The 23,408-nt window shown below is 37.6% G+C and overlaps 1 protein-coding gene across 7 annotated transcripts in view; it reads left to right on the top strand.

The window, feature by feature from the left end:
* Positions 1 to 23,408, top strand: part of RABGAP1L (RAB GTPase activating protein 1 like) — a 434,830-nt gene that overhangs the window by 40,687 nt on the left and 370,735 nt on the right. For 6 of the 7 annotated variants that reach the window (XR_004973243.1, XM_036342969.1, XM_036342966.1 and 3 more), the window contains 5 exons: positions 196 to 388; positions 581 to 791; positions 4,236 to 4,410; positions 12,009 to 12,166; positions 14,461 to 14,571. Coding sequence is in view for 5 of the 7 variants with exons in the window: in XM_036342969.1 (XP_036198862.1) it covers positions 196 to 388; positions 581 to 791; positions 4,236 to 4,410; positions 12,009 to 12,166; positions 14,461 to 14,571 (848 nt within the window). In the remaining 2 variants the exon portion in view is untranslated. Of the gene's footprint in view, positions 1 to 195; positions 389 to 580; positions 792 to 4,235; positions 4,411 to 12,008; positions 12,167 to 14,460; positions 14,572 to 23,408 lie in introns of those variants that run through there. The other variant, XM_036342970.1, reaches the window with a different exon arrangement.

Here is a 23,408-nt window from a genome sequence, read left to right as displayed (position 1 = left end):
TTGGCTGTTTTTGTAATTCAGGATTTTGTATTATATCTTGTAAAATTAGGTAAAACTGTGTAAATTCTTGATGTTAAGTTAACTATATTTAAACAAATATTTAGATTGTTTTAATTTCTTCTAGAAGTGAAATATTTTCATTCAGCTCCAGAACCATAATATGATTGATACAGAATTGTCTTGCTTTGTCTGTAGATAGTTTCTAATGGTGATGAACAATTGGAAAAAGCCATGGAAGAGATTTTGAGAGATTCTGAAAAAGGGCAAGGCAGCCTTCTAGTGGATCGTCAAAGTTCCAGTGAGATTTCAGACCATTCGCTTGGAGGTGTTTCAGCCAGCCAAACAAATAAGCCATCTCTTCAGTTAATTTTGGATCCATCAAATACAGGTACTGTACTGAACTCATAGAAACCATAGGAGAAGTGGGATAAAGTGATACTGAAAATTTAAAAATCCTGTTAACTTTGTTTTTAAGATCACAGCCACCAGCTTTTCAGTGCTGGTTGAGAGCTCCCACTTTGGTTCTTATGTTTCTGTGAAATTTTGCATTGACTTTTGAGTGCTTTTTTTTTTTCTTTAGAAATTTCTGCACTCAGACCATCTTCTCCAAGTGGATTGCCGGAAGAAGATAGTGTTTTATTTAACAAACTGACCTACTTAGGATGTATGAAGGTTTCTTCCCCACGTAATGAAGTAGAGGCTTTACGGGCAATGGCAACTATGAAATCTTCGAGTCAGTACCCCTTTCCCGTTACTCTGTATGTGCCAAATGTTCCAGAAGGTTCTGTGAGGTGAGCTGTAATCCCCCTTCTCCTCTTAGACATATTGCAGATTTTGTGCGATGGTGATGATGTTATATCATAAATCAGCCTAGGACTTACTGTTAATTCACTTTTACTCTGTAATGCAAAGGAAACATGATTAGGCTTAGACTGTGTTCCTTATTTGCAAGGGGCATGTGCAAAATTATACTTAGAATATAAGTGGAAATATAACCATAAAATACATGTAATTCTGTTTTTGTATTCTGAAGAGCCTAATAGCATGCCTCCACCTTGTCATTAACAGTGGGTCAAAAAATTGAAGTGAGCCCTTCATTTTAAGCTCTTTTCATCAGACTGGAAAGAAGCAAAATGGTTTTTTTTCCTTATGCTTAATTAGTAATAATGTTTAATGTCATCTGAACCTTGAATTTTTATTTTTTTAAAATATATTTTTATTGATTTCAGAGAGGAAGGGAGAGGAAGAGAGAGTTAGAAACATCAATGATGAGAGAGAATCATTGATTGGCTGCCTCCTGCATGCCCACTACTGGGGATCGAGCCCGCAACCTCAGCATGTGCTCTTGACCAGAACCGAATTCGGGACCTTTCAAATACGCAGGTTGACACTTTATCCACAAACCAGCTAGGGCGAACCTTGAATTTCTTTACATGTAAATCAGATGTTACTCCAACATTCAGCCCTCCAGTGGCCTTCAGTCACACCTGTGATTATATTCTTTCTCCTCGCTGTTTTTTTCTTTTCCCTTCATAGCACTTTTCCTTGACTTGACATTATATACAACTTACTTGCTTTTTGTTTATTGTCTACTTTCCTCACTAGACATAAGCTCCATGGGAGCAGGGTATTTCTATTTTTCCCTGCTGTTACTTCAGTGTCTAGAGTAGTATCTGGTCCAAGTTTTCAGCAAATATTTGCTGAATGAACAAATAAGTGTACCAGCTCTAGGAATTAGGTTGAATGTATCCTAAACCTATAATATTCCCCGAAAGTTGTCTTAATCTTTTTTCAAACTCTTCCCGATTTTCATCATTCTCTAAAGTTTAGAATGTGAAAAAAATGTTAGCTAAGTTCTAAAATAGCAATATAAATTGCAAGGTTTTGGTAAAAATGCTTTGAATTTTTCAGAAAAGGGTTTTGTCGATATATTGTTTGTATAACTGTTAAAAATGTCAAAATGCTTTTTAATGTTACCTGTTTAGTTTCAAAGTACCAAATACTTCTTGACAAACCCAGTGCTTTGACTTGCCTCTGTTTTTAGTGGATACCCCTCAGTTTCACAGTTTGAGACCCTGCAGTGTTCTTGAATTTTTAGATCAATCTAGGGCTTGGAATTTGTATAGGGAAATTCAGAGAATAATTTGTTCTTAAATTCCACAGACTCCTTATACTTCTTTTTTTTTTTTTTTCCTTATACTTTTAAATTCTCCTGTTAATTGGATCTGTGGAACCACTCTGACCGTTTTTGTGATAAAAGAGGTCTCAGTTGAACAGTGACCTGGGGCTTGGATAAACTTACAGGTGCTGCTTTCAGTAGAAATGAACTCCCTTTGGATCATCTATGCTATTCTGTGCTGGCATTCCTTTTCCTTTTCCTGTAACAGAAAAAGGCTAGCATTTAGGGATGGGTGACAGGCAGTAAGTGAATTAGATCATAGGAAACATAAAAGTGAAGTAATTGTCAAAAGAAGGTGAAGAATTTGTGTGCTTATACATTATATACATACTAGAGGCCTGGTGCACAAAAATTTGTGCACTCGGGGGGGAGAGGAGGGTCCCTCAGCCCGGCCTGTGCCCTCTCCCAGTCTGGGACCCCTTGGGAGATAACGACCTGCTGGCTTAGGCCTGCTTCCGGGTGGCAGAGGGCAGGCCTAATCCCTAGGTGCAGCCCCTGGTCGGGCTCAGAGCAGGGCTGATTGGGGGGTTGGGGCGCCGCCCCTGTCATGCAGAGAGCAGGGTGGATTGGGAGGTTGCGATGCCACCCTCAGTCACGCTCAGGGTAGGGCCGATTGGGGGGTTGGGGCACCGCCCCGTCACACTCAAGGCAGGGTTGATGGGGAGGTTGCGGCGCCACCCCCTGTCACGCACAGAGCAGGGCCAATCAGGAGGTTGGGGCGCTGCCCCCTGTCACACACAGAGCAGGGCAGATCAGGGGGTTGGGGTGCCACCCTCTATCACCCACAGAGCAGGGCCGATCAGGGGGTTGGGGCGCCGCCACTGTCACACTCAGGGCAGGGCGGATGGGGAGGTTATGGCTCTACCCCATCACACACAGAGCAGGGCCCGTGGGGTGGGAGGGTTGGGGCGCCGCCCTCTATTACCCACAGAGCAGGGCTGATCAGGGGGTTGGGGCGCCGCCACTGTCACACTCAGGGCAGGGCCGATGGGGATGTTATGGCTCTACCCCATCACACACAGAGCAGGGCCCGTGGGGTCGGGGGGTTGGGGCGCTGCACCCTGTCACACACAGAGCCGCAGGGCAATCAGGAGATTGGGGAGCTCCCCCCTATCAGGCACAGAGCAGGGCCGATCAGGGGGTTGGGGCGCCTTCCCCTGTCAGGAACAGAGCAGGGCCGATAGGGAGGTTGTGGCCCCACCCCCTATCACACACAGAGCCACAGGGCGATCAGGGGGTTTGGGCGCTGCCCCCTGTCATGCTGATCCCGGTGCCGGGAGACCTCGCGGCTCCGCTGATCCCGGTGCTGGGAGGCATATTACCCTTTTACTATATAGGATAGAGGCCTGGTGCATGGGTGGGGGCTGGCTGGTTTGCCCTGAAGGGTGTCCCAGATCAGGGTGGGGGTCCCCACTGGGGTGCCTGGCCAGTCTGGGTGAGGGGCTGAGGGCTGTTTTCAGGCTGGGACTGAAGCTCCCAACTGCTCCTTTTTTTCTTTTTTTTTTTTTATTCTGAGCCAGCTTTAGCTCTGAGGCTCCAGCTCTTAGGCCTCCGCTCCTGAAAGCAGGTATCTGGTTTGTTTCGGTTCTACAATCGAAACTCTGTATCAACTCCAGGTCTGAGATACCAGCTAGCTGAAAGCTGGTTTCTGGGGTTTTGTTTATCTTCTATTTTTGTAACTATGTTTCAAACTGCCAGCTCAGAGGCCTGCAGCGGCATGCAGGGAACGTTGCAGTCCTCGGTCACTGAAGCAAGCAAGCTTCATGTTAGTTTCAAGCTGCCTGGCTGCCGGCGGCCATCTTGGCTGCCAGTTAATTTGCATATCCTGCTGATTAGCCAATGGGAAGGGTAGCGGTCGTACGCCAATTACCATGTTTCTCTTTTATTAGATAGGATAGCAAGACTATGAAGACAAATGGTTTTCTCACATTATTAGTACCAGTTTATTTTGTGATTTTAAGATGATTATGTTTATATGTTATTGGCATAGTAAAACTATTTGCTTTTGTTCTTTGATAGTTAATATTTTATTTCATTTTCCACCACTGTTCTGCAGAATCATAGATCAGTCCAGCAATGTGGAGATAGCATCTTTTCCCATCTATAAGGTGCTGTTCTGTGCACGTGGACATGATGGGACAACAGAGAGCAATTGCTTTGCATTTACAGAGAGTTCCCATGGTTCAGAAGAATTTCAGATACACGTTTTCACCTGTGAAATTAAAGAGGCAGTAAGTATAATATATTGTAGCAATGGGCTAAGGAGACGAATTAGAGTAGTATTTTTGAGCCCTAATCTTAGTCATAAATTTGTATGTATGCGTATGTACCATATTATATAAACTTGGAGTATATTTCTAAAGAGAAAGAGCATATTTTTACTGGCATAGAACTGAATATGGAAAAGTCAAATCTTATAACTATGCAGGAAAGTGGTATTATAGGTGGGGCACACTCAGCCTAATAGATGTAACAGGAGAAGGCCACTTGACGAGCTGTCCTCCCACCCCACCATGGTAGTCATTGCTCAGGATTAGTTAGAAAGAGGGATTTTTTTTGCACCTTTTTATTATTTTGCCCAAGTTGATTGGTCCATGTGATTTGAAAAACTGCCTCTAATAATACCTTTTCGTCTGCCGGGCATGATGGTTGCATATTGCTTGCACTTGGATACTGTACTAAAGTGGTTTCATAGAGCTCTGTAGTTTCACTAGAGACTGTTTTTTACGTACATCCACTTAGCGGCTGGCTTTGGCTCTAGAAAACTGGCCTAATTAAATATACAAATGCTCACATATAGCAGGGTGTCAACTTGGAGGCCTTCGAAGGGGCCAGGAAGTTCCTTTTAGCCATTCTTAAGTGGTGGTTTCTTCTAAGACTGGAGAAATAATTCAGAATCAAATGGCTGGTAAATACATGGGGAAATTTCCTTCATTTCTGCATCTGTTAATTAAAAAGAAATTGCACTTTTAGAACTTTAGTACTTAGGCTTTAATCAATGGGTTTGGATAAGCAAGGTCGCCAGAGTGTGTGCTTTGGGGAATATAAATTGTCAGCAGAAAATGCTGAAAGCTGTAGTTATTGTCTTTGCTCTTTACCATGAAGCGTAAACAAACATTGTATTAACAGGAGTTCTGAGAGCTTATTTCTGGCCACAACATGTAAACTTGTGTGTTTGATACTAAGCACGAGGGGCATGTCAGTCTTTATTTCCTGAACACCAAAATGAACATGCACAGACACATGTAACTTAGATTGTAGCCATAGAGTTCTCTATCAGAATCCATGTCTGTGTGAGAAGTAGTTCTGATTCTATTTCAGCCAACATTTATGTACACACACACTCTGATGGTAGAGTGCTGGCATTTCATGTTGGCAGCCACCATTTAATATCCCTGTGTGGTTTCTGGACAATTGGCACTCAACAGCAAGGAAGTGAAAGTTGAAGAGCTGCAAAACCTGCTGCTTGGAGAGGCAGAAACACTGCGGCAAAAGGAAGTGGAAAGGGACCTGGCTGCAGCAGTCTTCTTAATTGTGACGGTATGAAACTCTCTTTGGATTATAGCATCCACTTATTTATGGGTGGGGAAATCTTTGTCATTTTTGAGGTTTTTAAAATTTTTAATTTTTTATTATTTTTTATTATCCTCATCCAAGGACATGTTCATTGACTTGAGAGAGAGAGAGACAGAGAGAGAGTGAGAGAGAAAAACATCATTTTGATTGCCTCCTATATGCGCCCCTACCAGGGATCGAACTTGCAACCTAGGCATGTGCTTTGACTGGGAATTGAACCGACAACCTTTTGGTGCTTCAGATGATGCTTCAAACAACTGAGCCACACTGCCAAGGCATCTTTGTCATTTTTTGGAGCTTTAACAGTGAGAAAGCATGGATAAAACTGGGGAATTCTTACCCTTACCATTTTGGATATGGTATTAAATAGTATTTCTAGAGAGAATATTTGGTACTTGGCAGGCTGTGAGCAAGTGATGTCCATGTATTTTTTTTATTTCCATGTATTATTATTATTTTTTAGAGTACATTTTTCAAAGTGTTACATTATAGGACATTGATGGTAAAATTCATTGCTTGAAGGAGAATACAAAATTGTCATTAAACTTTATTACAAGGCATCCTTTCTAGCCCTGGCTGGGCAGCTCAGTTGGTTAGAGCATTTGCCCGATATGCCAAGGTTGCGTGTTCGATCCCCGGTCAGGATACATACAAGAATGAACCAATGAATCCATAGATAAGTGGAACAACAAATCGATGTTTCTTTTTCTCTCTCTTTCCCTTCCTCTCTCTCTCAAATAAATTAATTTAAAAATTTTTATGAAGAAAGGACATCATTTCTAAACAAAGATAACCTCATGTAAATATAGAGCTTATGCCTGGCACAATGCTGAGCACTTATCAATACTCATCACAGCTCCATGACATAGATACTATTTATTTAAACTGATGATCTTATGCTCCTTCTTGCCTGGGGCAGTCATAGTTTATCCCTCTTCTCCAGGTGTATTATTAATGGCACTCCGTTGTGTTCTTAGAAGTGCTCTGGTTTGTTTGGCACATGTAGTTACCCTTTGCTTATCTGAAGACTAAGAGAATAGAGGATGGAGCTGGGTTTCCAATGGAAGTCTCTGACTCTGAAGCCCCATGTAATTTCTTTCTTTTTTTTTTTTTTAATATATTTTATTGATTTTTTACAGAGAGGAAGGGAGAGAGATAGAGAGTGAGAAACATCGATGAGAGAGAAACATCGATCAGCTGCCTCCTGCACATCTCCCACTGGGGATGTGCCCGCAACCCAGGTACATGCCCTTGACCGGAATCGAACCTGGGACCCTTCAGTCCGCAGGCCGACGCTCTATCCACTGAGCCAAACCGGTTTCGGCCCCATGTAATTTCAGTAACAACTTTTCTGTTGCTTTAATATTGTAACAGGCAAATATGGATTTTTGTCATTCATTTATGCTTTATAAAGGGATTGATTGGTTATAGAGTTTGCATCCCACCTGCCTTTGTTTTTTACCCATGCTTTTATAGAAGATCTTCCTCTCCCCTCAAAAAAACAATTACCCTTTAATTAATTTAAAGTCTTTTTCTTACATCTACCAGTTGTCAGGTTATTTTGTTCCCAGAAGTTTCTTGTTCTGTGGTGAAGGGACAACTTTAGTCCTTAGTATTTGGGCTGTCTTGGTGAGCACAAACAATTGGCAAAGATAGTTTCGGAACATGTGATAGACATTATTATTGCTTAAATATGTACTGTGTAGCAGTGTTGCTAATTAATTTGTTTTTCGTTGTTTTCAGAGTCCCTGGATGAGACATGAAGAAGTAGGTTAAGGCAAGAAGATGTCTTTTCAAGTAGGAAAAGCAACATGGCTACCATTACCAGCTGTACTGTCATGCTCTTATTTCACCATATAGTCCCACAGGCAGCAGCCAGCAGCAGTGGCAGAGGGGAAGCTGGCGAAGGTGATGGCCTCTTTGGACCTGTGGCACAAGGATTAGGGGTTCTAACCCCACAGAAGATTTAGCGCACATTTGCCTCACACCCTAGATGTGAGGCAGGACTCTGCAGGACTCTGCTGGAGCGAATCTCAGTGATCTGTGGCGAAAGATCTGGGATCCAGCACAAAGAATCCTGATGCCGGTGATCATTGTACAGGAGAATGATGGGCTAGGCTTCTGCTGAAAAAGTGAAATATCAGAAAGCATAGAGAAAAAAGCCAAGAAGGCACCTATTTTTGTTACATTTTTATGGATATATTATACAAAACTGTTCTTAAAGATACTTTAAAAGGCTTAGTTGACTCTTTAAGAATTTATTTCTACTAGTCAGTGTGATCGTTTTCTTCAAAACAGACTTTGATGTTTGTGTTATTTGTATGTTTTAACATACTTATCATTCATTACTAGCAATTCTCAGTGTTATATTTTAGAAGCACGGTTGTTATCTGGTTTTAGGCATTCAGAGGTGTTTTATGAGAAATATTAAGGGTATCATTGGGAAGATCTTAATTCTTAATGCACTGGTTTTTATTGATGTTATTTTAGCAAAACACTTTACATTGGAAATTAATTCAGAAGTTATGCTGTTAGTGTTTTCTGTAGATTTTTATAAATTTTTAAAAAGTTTATTTTATTTTATGATATGCCTCTTATTTTAGCCCCTTTCACTGAGTAATAAATTTGAGCGAGATGTTTTAAAAATTTTAATACATATCTTTCCAGGTGTCTTTTATAGAATGATTTTCCTACATTTATTTTTGGGGTGAATATTTTCTTGACATATGGTGTTTTTATTTATTTGTTTATTTATTTATTTATTTACTTTCCACTTACAGTTTACATTTAATATTATATCAGTTTCAGATGTACAGTGTAGTGGTTAGACATTTATATAATTTACCAAGTAATTCCTCCTGATAAGTCTTGTGCCCACTTGGTACTGACACCTGGTCTTTTTAAAAGAGTTGATTCTCTTTTACCAATATTAGTAAAAAATATTTATTTTTGAAAAATGGGCTAGGTTATTTAATTAACTATATTATTTAAGTAAATGTCTTTTTTAAAAAAAATCCTCACCTAAGGATATGTTTTTACTGATATATTTTATTTATTTATTTATTTATTTATTTATTTATTTATTTATTTATTTTTGTTAATCCTTACCCGAGGATACTTTTCCATTGATTTTTGGAGAGAGTGAAAGGGAGAGGGAGAGACAGAGACACAGACACATCAATTGGTTGCCTCCTGCACGTGTCCTGACCAGGGCCAGGGATCGAGCCTGCAACTGAGGTACATGCCTTTGACTGGTATCAAACCTGGGACCCTTAAGTCTGAGGGCCGATGCTCTATCCACTGAGCCAAACCATCAAGGGCTAATGGTATATTTTAGAAATCAGGGAAGAGAGGGAGGAAGGAAGGGAGAGAGAGAAAAACATCAATGTGAGAGAGAAATACCAATCTGGTAGCCTCCTATATGCTCCCTGGCCGGGGATCAAACTTGCAACCTAGGTATGTACCCTAACTGGGATTTGAACTCACAGCCTTTAGGTGTACAGGACTATACTCCAACCAACTGAGCCACCCAGCCAAGGCTAAAATAGCACTTTTTTTTTTTTTTTTTTTTTTTACTATTAACATGTAGTACATATTTGAGAATTTGGAAAATACCGAAATAAAATATATATATATATATATAAAATATATATATAATTCAAAATTTCACCAGCGTTAAGATTTTGATGTTTCTCCTTTCCATGTATCTACATGCATTCTCCTTTTCACCTCTTCAGAACCAATAACACAATAACAACAACAATCCCAACATAGTTTTATGTTTAATTAGTGCTTTCTATACGTACTGTGTTCTGGGGAAAAATTGTACTGTATTATGTCAATAAACTTTTGCCTTCTGCAAAGAAAAGGCCTATTCTAGTACATTTGTGTGTGTGTCTTTGTGTGTGTGTGTGCGCGCGCGTGCGCGTGCGTGCACATGCAATAGTTGGCATATATAGAAATGTTTGCCATGGCTTGTGTTAATTTTCTTGTAATGATATTGGTTACCCGGTTTGTTCCAGTAACTATAAATATTGGTCATTATTGTTTCTGAAGCTCTCTACCTTACTAATCTGTGGATACCATTCCAGCTTATTTACCACTCTAGAATTCACAAATGATTTTAACCTTTTGTTGGAAATAGCAACTTGTAAGATACGTTCAGGACTAAATGCAGTTTGATTGCTATTAATGATGTTAATGTACTGTTGTGTCTTTCCTCCAAAAAGAGAGAAAGGTGTAGTTTGATCCTCCCGCCCCCCATCATTCTCTACCTACTCTGGCTCAGCCCCATATACTTAACCTTTTAAAAGAGAAATTCCTGAGCCTTGCCATCTACTTTAGAATTTGCCAAGTTTTTTTGACTTTTCTTGATGTGGTATGATGTGGTAGGCTTGCTGATAGCTTTGACACAAAGAAAGTGAAATAGACGATATAGGAGAGGAGAAAAAAAGAAATATAGTTGGAGTTTGACTATACAAATGTTTGAAAAATTATGTAAAACAGGGGAAAAAGGTATTTCCCTGTTTGCACATATAGTGTTTTCTTAAAAATATGCTGAAGTTGAATGGGTAAAAAGAGACCAATAGACTTCACATTTTATTGGTGGTTAGGAGGTGGGGAGTACTCAACCAAAAGTAGTTTAAAGTTCCTATTTACACTTTACTTTGTAGGCACAATATTCAATGACATATTCTTAGCATGTTCTTTGGTTCTGTTTTCCTCTATAACACTTAAATTACTGAGCTAAGTCAAATAAGTATCCAGTTGAGACTAAACATTTCTGCTTTTGGCTTACCTAATAAGTCCTCACCTACCTCAAGCACATTCAGCTTTCATATATGTGCTGGAATGTAAACTTCATGTTAACTGCTGTATAATACTTAGTGCACCGAACATGTTCAAAATACATTTGTGGAAAGAATGAGTAAATTTATCGTTGTTTTAAATGTCTAAGATATGAGGCCTACAGTTTTTGTTAATGTCAATCCTTTGCTGTTTTTATTCATTAATATAACATTAAAATCAGATGACACATTAGAATATTAAAATTTTATGTGCAATGTGATATTGCTGAAGTTAAACATTCTTATACAGTTAAAAGTTTATATTTAAGAAGCTATGAATTTGGCATTGGCAAGGCATTTTAGGGTAATATAGATTAATATGTGTAAGTATGGCTGATGGAGGTTTGAGAATTACTTGTTTTTGAATGTGACAGACTGAATGTATGAGAAAAGGTAGAATATATGAATATAACAAGATAGAAAAATGGGGAAATACCTCATACTTTAAGAAATTCTACTGTTGATGAAAGGGTTCTTGTTTTAAGCAAATTACAAAATATTACAGTCCTAGACAAATATAATTCAGTGAGTAATTTGAACCCACTCTATTTAAAGTGAAGGATTTATTAACATCCAGAGAAGTCTCTTTACTTGTTCCTCCCAATGTGAGGTTTTGAAAATATGACCTTTGTTAAACCCTTCTTATTTCATCGTGTTTCTTTGTTCAACCCATGAGTGGCCCAGGAGATTTGGAAGGTCTTTTGTGCTTTAGGCTTACACAGATGTGAGATGGTATGATGCTTCTTTTGGAACTGAGGAAGAGAATAACTTCTGGAATAGTGTGTGATATTTTTCCACTTTAGGGGAAGTGTATGAGGGTGGCTTACTACTAGTAAAATAGATATGACCATTTCAGCATGCATTCTGGAATCCTGCAATACCTTTATATCACAACCACATTTGTGACAACACTGGAAACAACCATATTATTGTGTTTGTTTATTGCAAAAACTAGTATTTGCTTCATTCTATGCCTAAATGTCTAGTCCTCTGAAGCTGAGGGAAGTGAAAAGAGAAATTGACGACTTGGGCTAAAACCTTGTTTGTGTGTGTTGATTGGGAAGGTTTAGATGCCGGCATCATTCTAGTAATTATCTTTCGATTCATTCGTTGCAATATACTATATTCTGAGGTCTAGACTCATCTATAAATAAATAGAGATCTTTTGTGAACTTAAATATCTTTATTACTGTGTTTAAATGCCAGATCGAAAGAAGTAGCTATATATATATATATATTTAAATTTTACAGACTATACAACATATATTATAAACTGTATATATGCCTATACTATATCTGCTGAAGAAAAATGTTACGGTAAATTATAGATTCAAGAATTAGGAGAGAAGGGTATAAAAATGCAATTAAAGCCTTGCCTAATGGTACTCCCATTTTTATTCTTTTAGGTAAGCAGAATTTTATATAGTTTCTGTACAGCATTCAAACGTTCTTCCAGACAAGTGTCTGATGTTAAAGACTCAGTTATTCCTACACCCGACAGTGATGTGTTTACCTTCAGTGTCTCCTTGGAGGTAAAAGAAGATGATGGAAAAGGAAACTTTAGGTGAGGTTATTTGGAATGAAAATAAATTGATAGTGTGCCTGAAATATGATATTGGCTAATATAAAGAGGCCAGAAACTATACAATGTTCGTTTCAAGCTTTAAAATGCTAAAGAAATATTTGGTGAATATGTTTCACTTTTCTCCTGATTTTAAAATATTTTATGTAAGTGATTTTCTTAATATTTATTTATTTTATTTTATTTTTTTTAAAAATATATTTTATTGATTTTTTACAGAGAGGAAGGGAGAGAGATAGTTAGAAACATCGATGAGAGAGAAACATCGATCAGCTGCCTCCCGCACATCCCCCACTGGGGATATGCCCGCAACCCAGGTACATGCCCTTGACCGGAATCGAACCTGGGACCCTTCAGTCCGCAGGCCGACGCTCTATCCACTGAGCCAAACCGGCTTCGGCTGATTTTCTTAATATTTAAAAGTCTTGATATTTATTATAGAAAACTTAGTAAAATAATAAAGGTAGAATAAAAAACAGCTGTAGTATTGTCAGCTAAGACAATCACTTTTAATATTTTAGTTATTTCCTTTGTTTATTTCTAGGAGATATTTTTAAATATATTTCTATACATGTAAATTTTTCTTTTAACTTTATAAGAATTTTTTATTAAAATGTACTTAATCAAAATTATTTTTAATGGTTACCAGTAGTAGATTGTGTGGTTTGACCATCATTTACTTAACCAGTTCATTCTATGGTATATTTAGAATGTTTTTTCCATTTCAAAAATAGGCGGATAATAGGACACAGTTGTATTCTTTTGTTTTTAATCCTCACCGGAGGATATTTTTGTGTTGATTTTAGAGAGAGTGGAAGAGAAAGGGAAAAACAAATATTGATGTGAGAGACACACATCGATTGGTTGCCTCCTGCATGTGTCCTGACCAGCCCAGGCTGGGGAGGAGCCTGTAACTGAAGTACGTGCCCTTGACTGAATCGAACCCCAGACTCTTGATCTGTAGGCCGACACTCTATCCGCTGAGCCAAAACAGCGAGGGCTCCATGTGTTTTTTTTCATTCATTCCTCACTCCCATTTGTCTTTACACTCAGGGTGAAGGATTTTTATTCCAAGCTCTATGTGAGCCAAACCGGGTAGGGCCAGTCATATTCTAATGATCACTTACTAGTAAGTGCCTTAACTGTGCTTTCAATTTTAATAATTGTTAGGTAGGTATTTTATCTGTTTATTATAGATACAGAAATTGATCCTAGGTCAAATAAGTTGCTCAAGGTTTCTTTCTTTTTCAGATAAGACAACCTATATTTTAGACATTTATTGTTTTAATAACTCTTACGAATATTCAGTCTTGCCTAGGCTAGAATGCTGCAATCTATATCACTTTGTCCATTTTTTATGTATATTTTCCTGGATATATCACAGTTATCGCACATTCTAGATCAGTGGTTCTCAACCTGTGGGTCGCGACCCCTTTGGGGGTCGAATGACCCTTTCACAGGGGTCGCCTAAGACCATCGGAAAACACATATATAATTACATATTGTTTTTGTGATTAATCACTATGCTTTAATTATGTTCAATTTGTAACAATGAAAATACATCCTGCATATCAGATATTTACATTACGATTCATAACAGTAGCAAAATTACTGTTTTGAAGTAGCAATGAAAATAATTTTATGGTTGGGGGTCACCACAACATGAGGAACTGTATGAAAGGGTCGTGGCATTAGGAAGGTTGCAAACCACTGTTCTAGATGTTTAAAAGTAAGCTCATCTTCTAATTTTTTTTGCCTTGGGTTTCACTATGTTAAAAGAACTCAGAACTGCACTTCCAGCTAAATCAGACATGGGACTATCTTTAAAAACAAGTTACTAAAACATATTACTAAATTTGTTAAATTTAAAAAATAAAATTTGAAATGATGTCATTTACAAAATCTTGTTTTTAACCTCTGTTAGGTTTTGTTGACTATAAAATTACTAGAGGCCCAATGCACGAAATTTGTGCAAAAGCAGGCCTTCCTTCCCCCGGCTGCTGGCACCGGTGTCCCTCTGGCACCCGGGATACAGGCTTCCCTTGTAGCCCTGGCTTCCGGAAGGTTGTCCGGAAGGATGTCCGGTCTAATTAGCATGACACTTTTATTATTATAGATAGTTTGTTACTGTGTGGCAGGATGAGAGTTTAGTACATTTTAAGAATAAGGGTGTTGTTGCTTAAATACCTTGTCTCATTCTAATGTTGCAATAGACTATCTTATGTTATTTTATTACTTATTGTATTGATAATTCCTGTTCTTTTTGCATATTTCAGTCCTGTGCCTAAGGACAGAGATAAATTTTATTTCAAATTGAAGCAAGGAATAGAGAAGAAGGTTGTGATTACAGTGCAGCAACTTTCTAACAAAGAATTAGCTATTGAAAGGTAAGCAGCTTGCTCCTAAATGCTACGGCAAACTTGTATTGACATTGTTATTATGTTTCAAGAGACATACTATTGAATCTCAGCTGTATCAATCACTGTGGCTTTTCACCATACTTCAGTTTCTTCATTTAAAAAATGAAGATGAGGGTGAGAATCATAATACTTTCTGTGCTTAAATAAGTTAGATATAACTGATTCATTGAAATCTCATTGATGGGAGCAATAAACATGAAATGACTATTTTTTCAGTAACAACTTCTTCAACCCTGTTTGGTCAAATCAATCTTTCTTGCTATTCCTTATTTATATATATGAGATAGATACCTCAGAAGGCAACTTTCCATTTGTCAAGTCTGTAATAACACAGGCCAAGAAGTATTAGATGTTGAGTACAGTGGGGCCTTGACTTACGAGTGTCCCGACTAACGAGTTTTTTGAGATACCAGCTGTCTCTTGGCCGATTTTTTGCATTGAGTTGACAGAGTAATTTGAGTTAACGAGCTCCTTAACGAGCTCCTTAACGAGCTTGGTCTCGGAACGAATTAAACTCCTAAGTAAAGGCCACACTGTAATTTAACTTTTAGTAATTAAAAATCTTGGAGTTTTATGATTAAGAGGTCTAATATGCCTCTACTTTAGAGGCATATAGTGTACTTATATATAAGGTATAGGCCTTCCTTTTTCCAATGAGAAGCTCCCAGTTTGAACTCCTTGAATGTAGAAACCTTGATGAATAAAGGTGAAATCATTGAATGCCCAAACATAATATTTTTTTTGGTTAATTTAAACATTTGCATATACATTTAAAATATATTACACAAAATAATAACTTAGAAATGTTGCTTTTTGTCCATGCTCACATTCATAAGACAACTGTAATTATAATCTCTTCAATAATCTTCAACATCAGTGTCTTCATTATCACTTCAGCTGCTTTTGGAATAATTTTAAGGCATATTTTAGAGCACATTATGTGAACTCTGCCTAAGTTGAGGTAAAGCACTTTTGTAATCATAACATATTGCTGCATCATTAGAAATTTTATCTAAGCCCCAAGTACCCACTTGCATAATATTAGGGTGGTTAAAAATTATTACCTTTATAACCACTTACTGTATTGCTCTTATTTTAATATAAGTAATATTGACGATAATATCTAACAACTGTGAGTTCATATATACTGCAATAATTACTAAATTCATGTTAAGTTTCTTTGTTTCCTTTTTCACACATCTGTCAGATGAGCTCTGCAAACATAGACTCTAGTGTGATAGGCCTGGTGTTGGAGGATACATGCAGAGTGGAAGGGGTAAATGGAGAAAAAAGGGGACATCTGTTACACTTTCAACAATAAAATAAATATACAATAGAATGAACTGGTTAAGTAAATAAAGATAAATTAAAAAAATAAAATTTACTGAGATTGCTTCAGGCTAATGGTCTTCCTTTAATAATAATTTAACAGGCAGAATTTCCTGTGATGTGGGTTTTTTTTTTTTTGTAACTGCTTGGAATTATTATTATTATTATTATTATTATTTAAAAAATACACCCTTGTCTTTTTTTTAAAATACATTTTATTGATTTTTTACAGAGAGGAAGGGAGAGGGATAGAGAGTTAGAAACATCCATGAGAGAGAAACATCGATCAGCTGCCTCCTGCACACTCCCCACTGGGGATGTGCCTGCAACCAAGGTACATGCCCTTGACCGGAATCGAACCCGGGACCCTTCAGCCCGCAGGCTGATGCCCTATTCACTGAGCCAAACCGGTCAGGGCACACCCTTGTCTTTTATTGGTTATATGTGGTATTTAACATTTTAAAATCTCAAAATGTTAAATTCTGGAATTTAAGGTAATCCAGTAGGTGGCAGTCTTGTCAAGAGAATTCTTAACACCTCTGGATTGTAAATGCTGGCAGTTACCTTTTTTGAATTATTTTCTTAAGGAAAAGATTTCCAAGCCAACAGGTACTGAAAAAAATTCATCAGGGGCTATTTTCTTCTTACAGTCCAAACAATTTTCTAGCATAGTTTGACATCGCTAAAGTAGACAGGTGGTAGTGTTTGAGCTGTTTGTTATTTTTGTGCTGATTTAATTGGATGTTAGTCCATTCTGAGGGTCTTTTGCTGAATTTGCCTAGCATATACTTTTGTCTTTACCCTAGGCAAGTTGTTCCCGTTTGATTTAGAAAGAAGCTCAAGTCACTGACTTCAAGTTGCCTAGATGTTAGTTTTATTTGCATCTTTTATCCCCTTATGTAAGTTAGTGTATCTATGAAATCTTTTAATCAAATCAAGAGTCTCAGATATCCTAATAACTTTTCTTAATGGATATCCTGAGAATGAGAAAAATTTATTAGAAAGATGACTCTCTTTTTCCTTAGGAAAGCAAAGTTTAGTTATACAAAACGATTTCATTGTTCTCTGATAGTTACTTTAGATGCTTTGAGAGTTAATAATTGGAAGCTTCTGTTTTTCAGCCTTTGGGCTAGAACTTGTGATTAGGACAGAATTTTCAATGTCTTTCATTGCTGGCTTCTGCTGGCACCCAGTAGATGGAGATAGCACTATAGACGTATGTATGTAGTACTACTACCTTTTTAGCGTCAGATACTAAGAAATACTATGTTTGTATAAGTTCATCTATTACAGATGTTGGAGCTTATATTTAAATAAAATTTTAAATTTGAAATAATTATGGACTCACAGGAAATTACAAAATAGTATAGAGAGGCTCCATGCATACTTCCCCCAGCTTCTCTAAATGGGAACATCTTATATAACTCTAGTACAATAGGAGAATTAGGAAATTGACATTGGTACAATCTATAGATTTCTATTGGAGCTCTTTTAAAAAAATATATATTTTTTGATTTCAGAGAGGGAGAGATAGAAATATCAATACTGAGAGAGAAGCATTGATTGGCTGCCTCCTGCAGGAACCTCCCCTTACCCCCCCACCCCCCACCCCCCTCTACTGGAGGTTGAGCTCGAAACCCGAGCATGTGCCCTGATCGGGAGTTGAAATGTGACCTCCTGGTTCATAGGTCTATGCCCAGTCACTGAGCCACATGGGTTGGGCTATTAGAACTCTTTTTGAATTCTTTTCTAAATCATAGTATACTTCTATAATACAATAATAATTTATTAATTAATTGATTGCTTTTCTAGCGGCAAGAGACCTTTACTTAGCTTTATTTAACTTAAGGTGACTAATCCAGACAGTTATGGACAAAGGGGCTTCTGGGCCTTAGCTGAGGAGAGTTCCAGGTTGTTCAAATATAGAAGTAATTTTTTATTATGTTATACTAGTGGCCTGGTGCACAGATTCGTGCCCATTGAAAGGAAATTAATTAGAAGATTCGTGTGGTAATTATGTTACTGCAAAAAATTACATGTCAAAATAGTATTTATAATATAGTATTATACTGGCACCAGCGAGAGCTTTATATGTATTGTGCATGCGCAAGTCCAGGTTTATTTTTAAATTGCCAGTGCGTATCATATGTACCGACTGGTAGGTCAGTCAGATGATCAATGAATAAATCACGATGTGGTTCACGTTGAATGTCAACAAAAACAACCAAATTGACAATGACAAATCAAAACACACGCAAGCGATTGGCACCAGTGAGAACTTTACATGTATCGTGCATGCGCGAGTCAACGTTTATTTTTAAATTGCCAGTGCTTGTCATATGTACCAACTGGCTGGTTGGTTGGATGGTCGGACAGAGGTGTGGTTGGTCACTTAGCCTTTTTATATATATAATGCTATATTGATATATAATACTGTAAATTCAAGGTATACAACATATTGATTTGATATATTTATGTATTATAATATGATTGCTATTGTAGTGATAGCACCTCTGTAATGTCATATAATTATTTTTTTGTGATTGGAATAATTAAAATTTGGTCTCTGAGCAAGTTTGATTATACCACAGTACTGCTTTCTACATTCACTATACGGTGGGTTAGACCTCTGTTACTTATTTACTACTAGTTGCAAGTTTGTGCCCTTAAACAACATCTCTTCTATTCCCCACTCTCACAGCATAGTATCTTCAAGGTTCATTTATGTTGTTGCAAATGGCAAGATTTTCTTATTTATCATGGCTGAATAATATTCGTGTGTGTGTGTGTGTGTGTGTGTGTGTGTCATCTTTATTCGTCCATTGATGGGTACTTTGGTTGTTTTTATATCTTGGTTATTATGTATAATGCTGCAATAAACATGGGAGTGCATATGTCTCATATCTCTTTGATATCCTGTTTTCATTTTCTTTGGGTATATATCCAGAAATGGTATTTCTGGATCATATGGTAGATCTATTTTTAAATTAAAAGAAGTTTTTTTTGAGGAACCTCCATATTTTTCATAATGGTGAGCCAATTTATGTTCTTAATTTACATTAAGAAAATAATTTCTTATTTATTGGTTTAGGAAATTGTGATTTCAAACCTGGCTGTTAAATAATTAGAAGAGATGGGGTATTTTAATTATATTCTATGCTGGTAATCAGTTTACTGTCTCTTGGTTCCAAATCGACTCTTTTTGTCTGCATTAGTTGAAGCTTTACCTATTTCTTCTTTGCAAGCAAGCACAATATTAAATTGTGCCAGTAGAGGGTGCTGGAGGGACACTGCAGGAGAAAGGGACTTTTCCTGGTTCTGGTGTGCTTATTTCTTGCTGCAAGATTCTGGAACATCCAACGGTGCATCCAACGGTGCTGCGCTCCAGCTGGGCATCCAGTGCACGCTCACCCTCTATTAGCCCTTAGTCCTGGTGCTGACTCAGCGAGACCTTGTGGCCTCCAGACACAAACACTGTGGGCTCCGGGGCTTGCACCACTCTGCCAGTAAGCTGGCTCCAGGAGCCCTCATTTCCATTGTTGCCTGCCCACCTTGGCTGCCTGCACCTCAAGGGTTGTTTTGCTTGCTTGTGGCCCAGCTTTGCCTGAGCAATCCAATAAACTTCTTTGTCTTCCACTAGGTTGCCATCATACCCTCTCTAGTGAGGTCTGAATAAAGCTTTAGGGCAGTGGTTCTCAACCTTCCTAATGCTATGACCCTTTAATACAGTTCCTCATGTTGTGGTGACCCCCAACCATAAAATTATTTTCGTTGCTACTTCATAACTGTAATTTTGCTGCTGTTATGAATCGTAATGTAAATATCTGATATGCAGGATGTATTTTCATTGTTACAAATTGAACATAATTAAAGCATAGTGATTAATCACAAAAACAATATGTAATTATATATGTGTTTTCCAATGGTCTTAGGGAGTGGACCCTCTGAGTTTGCTGTTCCTTGGGGCTCTCCCTTAGCCTTAGGGTATTCTTTAGAATTCACTTTCTATTACATTTAATAATTCGTTTTTTTGTTATTGTTAATCCTCACCTGAGGATATTTTTATAACTTTGCAAACTCATCAAATGGGAGTGTCTTTGGACATCCAGAAATAATCTTTTCTTGATGTAAAGAAAAACCTCCTTTAAGTAAAACCTCCTCCACACTCATGTATTCTGTTTCCCTTCCTACCCTCCCCCATCAATATCAGTAAGAGGGTGCCCAGAGCACCACATTCCTCTGGTAATACTGCTCCTCCCTTGACTTGTGCACCTTAGCTATCCAAACTGTAGTGAAGCAGGGTACTCCAGAGCTCTGCATGCTCTTGCCAAGGTCCTTCTTCTTACCCTCAACCTTCAGCCTCACTGAAATAATCTATTTCTACTTTGCCTGTTCCTCTTAGGCCTTATAAGACTCCTGGGTTTTTCATCAATACTCAGATTCTAATCCCCAAATGACTCTGTATATCCCCCCCATCTTTCACCTGGGCCCAACTTTCTAAACCACTCCATTCTACACTCTAGAACTCCTAGTCCATCATCAGCACAATTCCTTTTTTCCTCCACCTCCACCTTGTTTTTGAATGTCCCTTTCACTTTGTAGGACCTGGCTTTTGCTTTTCAAATGATGGCTTTTTCCCACTGCCTGTACCCTCTGGACTGGAGGTGTAAAAGCATCTTTCTTGTATGCCTTTGCTTCTTCCACTGTTGTTCCTCCTTCTTCCTTAAAAACTTACAGCTTTAGAGTTTATGCTCTCAGGTTTTATCGTCTGCTCACCTGTCTCGCTGCAGTTATCTACAAATTCTTAGGGGTTCCCATCATTCTTTGAAGATTTAGCTCCTGGCTCACTGTCACTCTAATTATTAGGCTTATTTTAATTTTGGCAGTTTTAGCATCTATGTAGATCATTTTTCTAATAATCTACCTTCTTAGTTTCTTGATTTCTGTTTGTCCTAAGATCTTGTCCTTTTTCCTGCCTCAGTCACCTACTTCCGTGGTCATACTCTAGAATTTGTCATTACCAATATTTAAAGATCACAGAACAATCATATTTCCCCCGCGGATTATAAGGTAACTTTTGCAGAGTTCCAGCTTGCAAGGTTTTTGTAGTTCCACACTACTGTGCATACTGAGGAATGCCTGTATATCTTTCTCTCCTTGATTCCTTCAGTAAGGCAAAAACAATCCAATAATTTTATGTAGGAGGCTTTTCTATATTTTGCTTTAAATTCTTTATGTTGAAACATACTGGGATTACAATTTTTATGAAATTGTTTGGAGTTTTTATATGTTCTAAAAATATGATTTGTTTTAGCTTTTCTTGTTTGTGGTTGTTTGCCCCTTCTGTCATACTGTCATTTTTTTTCATTTTTAATAACAAAGTTTAGCCTGCCTCCTTTTCTTTTTCTTTCCTCTCCTATTTTTTATCCATAATTTTTATGGAGGTGTATAGAATCCTAATGATTTGAGGGACAAAAAGCTAAAGTTGAAAATAATTAGTCTCCTATTGCAGTGCATTAACATATCATCTTTATCTTTCTCACTTATTTGCCCACTGTTAAGTCTAAAGCAATGCTAGATACACTGAGCTTTTGGTGTTGGTATGGGTACTAACTTGGTGTTAAAGCTGTTTAAAACTGTTTTGAGTAAAAGCTCACTAGGCATTATGGAAGACTGAACTTTCTCTTTGGTAATTGTAATAATTTATAATTGGCACTGCTCTGTAGTTTGCAGTGTTAGTCCACTATTAGTTTTTTTCATTTCAACTTTACATTAACTTCATGAACATGTATACAGGAAGTATTGGTATTTCAGAAATGTGGTGAAACTTTGAAGTGTGTGACTTGCCCAGGATCACCCAGGAAATGTATAATCTGTTCTACCGATAGTCTAGGGAGGCAGTCAGAATATAATGTGTGAAAAACCAGGCGGTTTTAGAGTCATAGACAAGAGCTTGAATCCCAGCGTTATAATTTAATATGTGTGTGGTTTGGGCAAATCACTTCTACTTATTGAAAACCAGTTTTATTATTAGGTTATTAGAAGGTTGTTTTGAAATGTAAATGTAACAATATAGTAATGTCTGACTTAAAGTTAAGGCATTCAATAAACAGTAGCTGGCATAATTAATATGATAATATCATCTCATTCTCAGAAGGTTTGATTTCAGAGTTTGGGCAGGTCAGCTACTTACTATATTATAAATAATGCTGGGTGTGTCTTTGCTCTGCTTGTTAACATTCTGCATTTACAGCTGTCAGAGAACTCACCATCTCAGGTTGTAATTGTCTGTTTACTTATTTTCCTCCCTTACTAGCCTGTGAACTCCTTCAGAAAATAGGTGCGCTAGCAATTTGCTTTCTACATTATTTATAGAGTTAATAAGTGAAGGTTGAATGCTTTGAACTCCCCAGTGAAACACTTACTATTTGCCTTAGGTGTTAGTGGTGATAATAATATCTATCTAATTACTGACACCTTATTCCTAATAGACCCTGCTTGTCCCACAGGAAACCTGATGTGCTTTAATGAAGTATAATTTTGGAAATGACTAATACAGCTTGATAGAAAAAAAATTGTGCAAATTTAGTGCTGGAAGAACCCTCAGAATGTATTTATTATCCCCCTTTCTGAAAGAGGAAGTGGAGGCCCAAGGGGGTGGGGTGCTTTCTCTAAGGTTACACTGCCAGTTGGTGGCAGGATTTTTTTTATAACCCAGAAAAAGAACAGTACATCAAGCATCATCAAAAGAAGGTAATAAGCATTGCCATTTAAGGAATACCTAAACTTCCAAGGCTCCTTTTGCAGTAGATCTTAACATAGGAATTATATTAAAGAAATATAAAATTGTACCATTATAAAAATATAGCATTTACCTATAAGTGCTAGATGAACAAAATAAGAGTTTAAATTTTCAAAAACAGCAAAAGAAAAGTATGGAGGGTGCAATTAAACTTTGGCATTAGTTTCTAATGGGCCTAAGATAGGGAGAGAAGGGAGAATTAATTTTTTTCCTATATATTTTGGTATTCATTAACTTTTTACAATGAGTATATAATAGTTTTATAACTTAAAAACCTTAGAATATAGGGAATTGTTCTTTTAAACTATGATTGATGAAAGCTGAAGCAAAATGTGTAGTAGTTTCTTCTTATCCTCAGTTTCACTTTCTGCGGTTTCAGTTACCCGTGGCAACTATGGCCTGAAAATATTAAATGGAAAATTCTAGAAAAAAACAACACATGAGTTTTAAATTACATGTTTTTTTTCTTTTTGTTAATCCTCATTTAAGGGATTTTTTTTTTATTGATTTTTAGAGAGAGTGGGAGAGAGAGGGAAAGACAGAGAGAAACATTGATGTGAGAGAAACACATTGATTGGTTGCCTCCTGCGCGAGCCCCCAACCAGGGCCAAGCTGGGGAGGAGCCTGCAACCAAGGTACGTGCCTTTGACTGGAATCGAACCCGGGAACCTTT

This window comes from Myotis myotis, unplaced genomic scaffold (assembly GCF_014108235.1).
Source record: "Myotis myotis isolate mMyoMyo1 unplaced genomic scaffold, mMyoMyo1.p scaffold_m19_p_18, whole genome shotgun sequence".
Lineage (NCBI taxonomy): Eukaryota > Metazoa > Chordata > Mammalia > Chiroptera > Vespertilionidae > Myotis > Myotis myotis.
The sequence above is the reverse complement of the archived record's forward strand: the minus strand, read 5'-3'. Positions and strand labels throughout refer to the sequence as shown.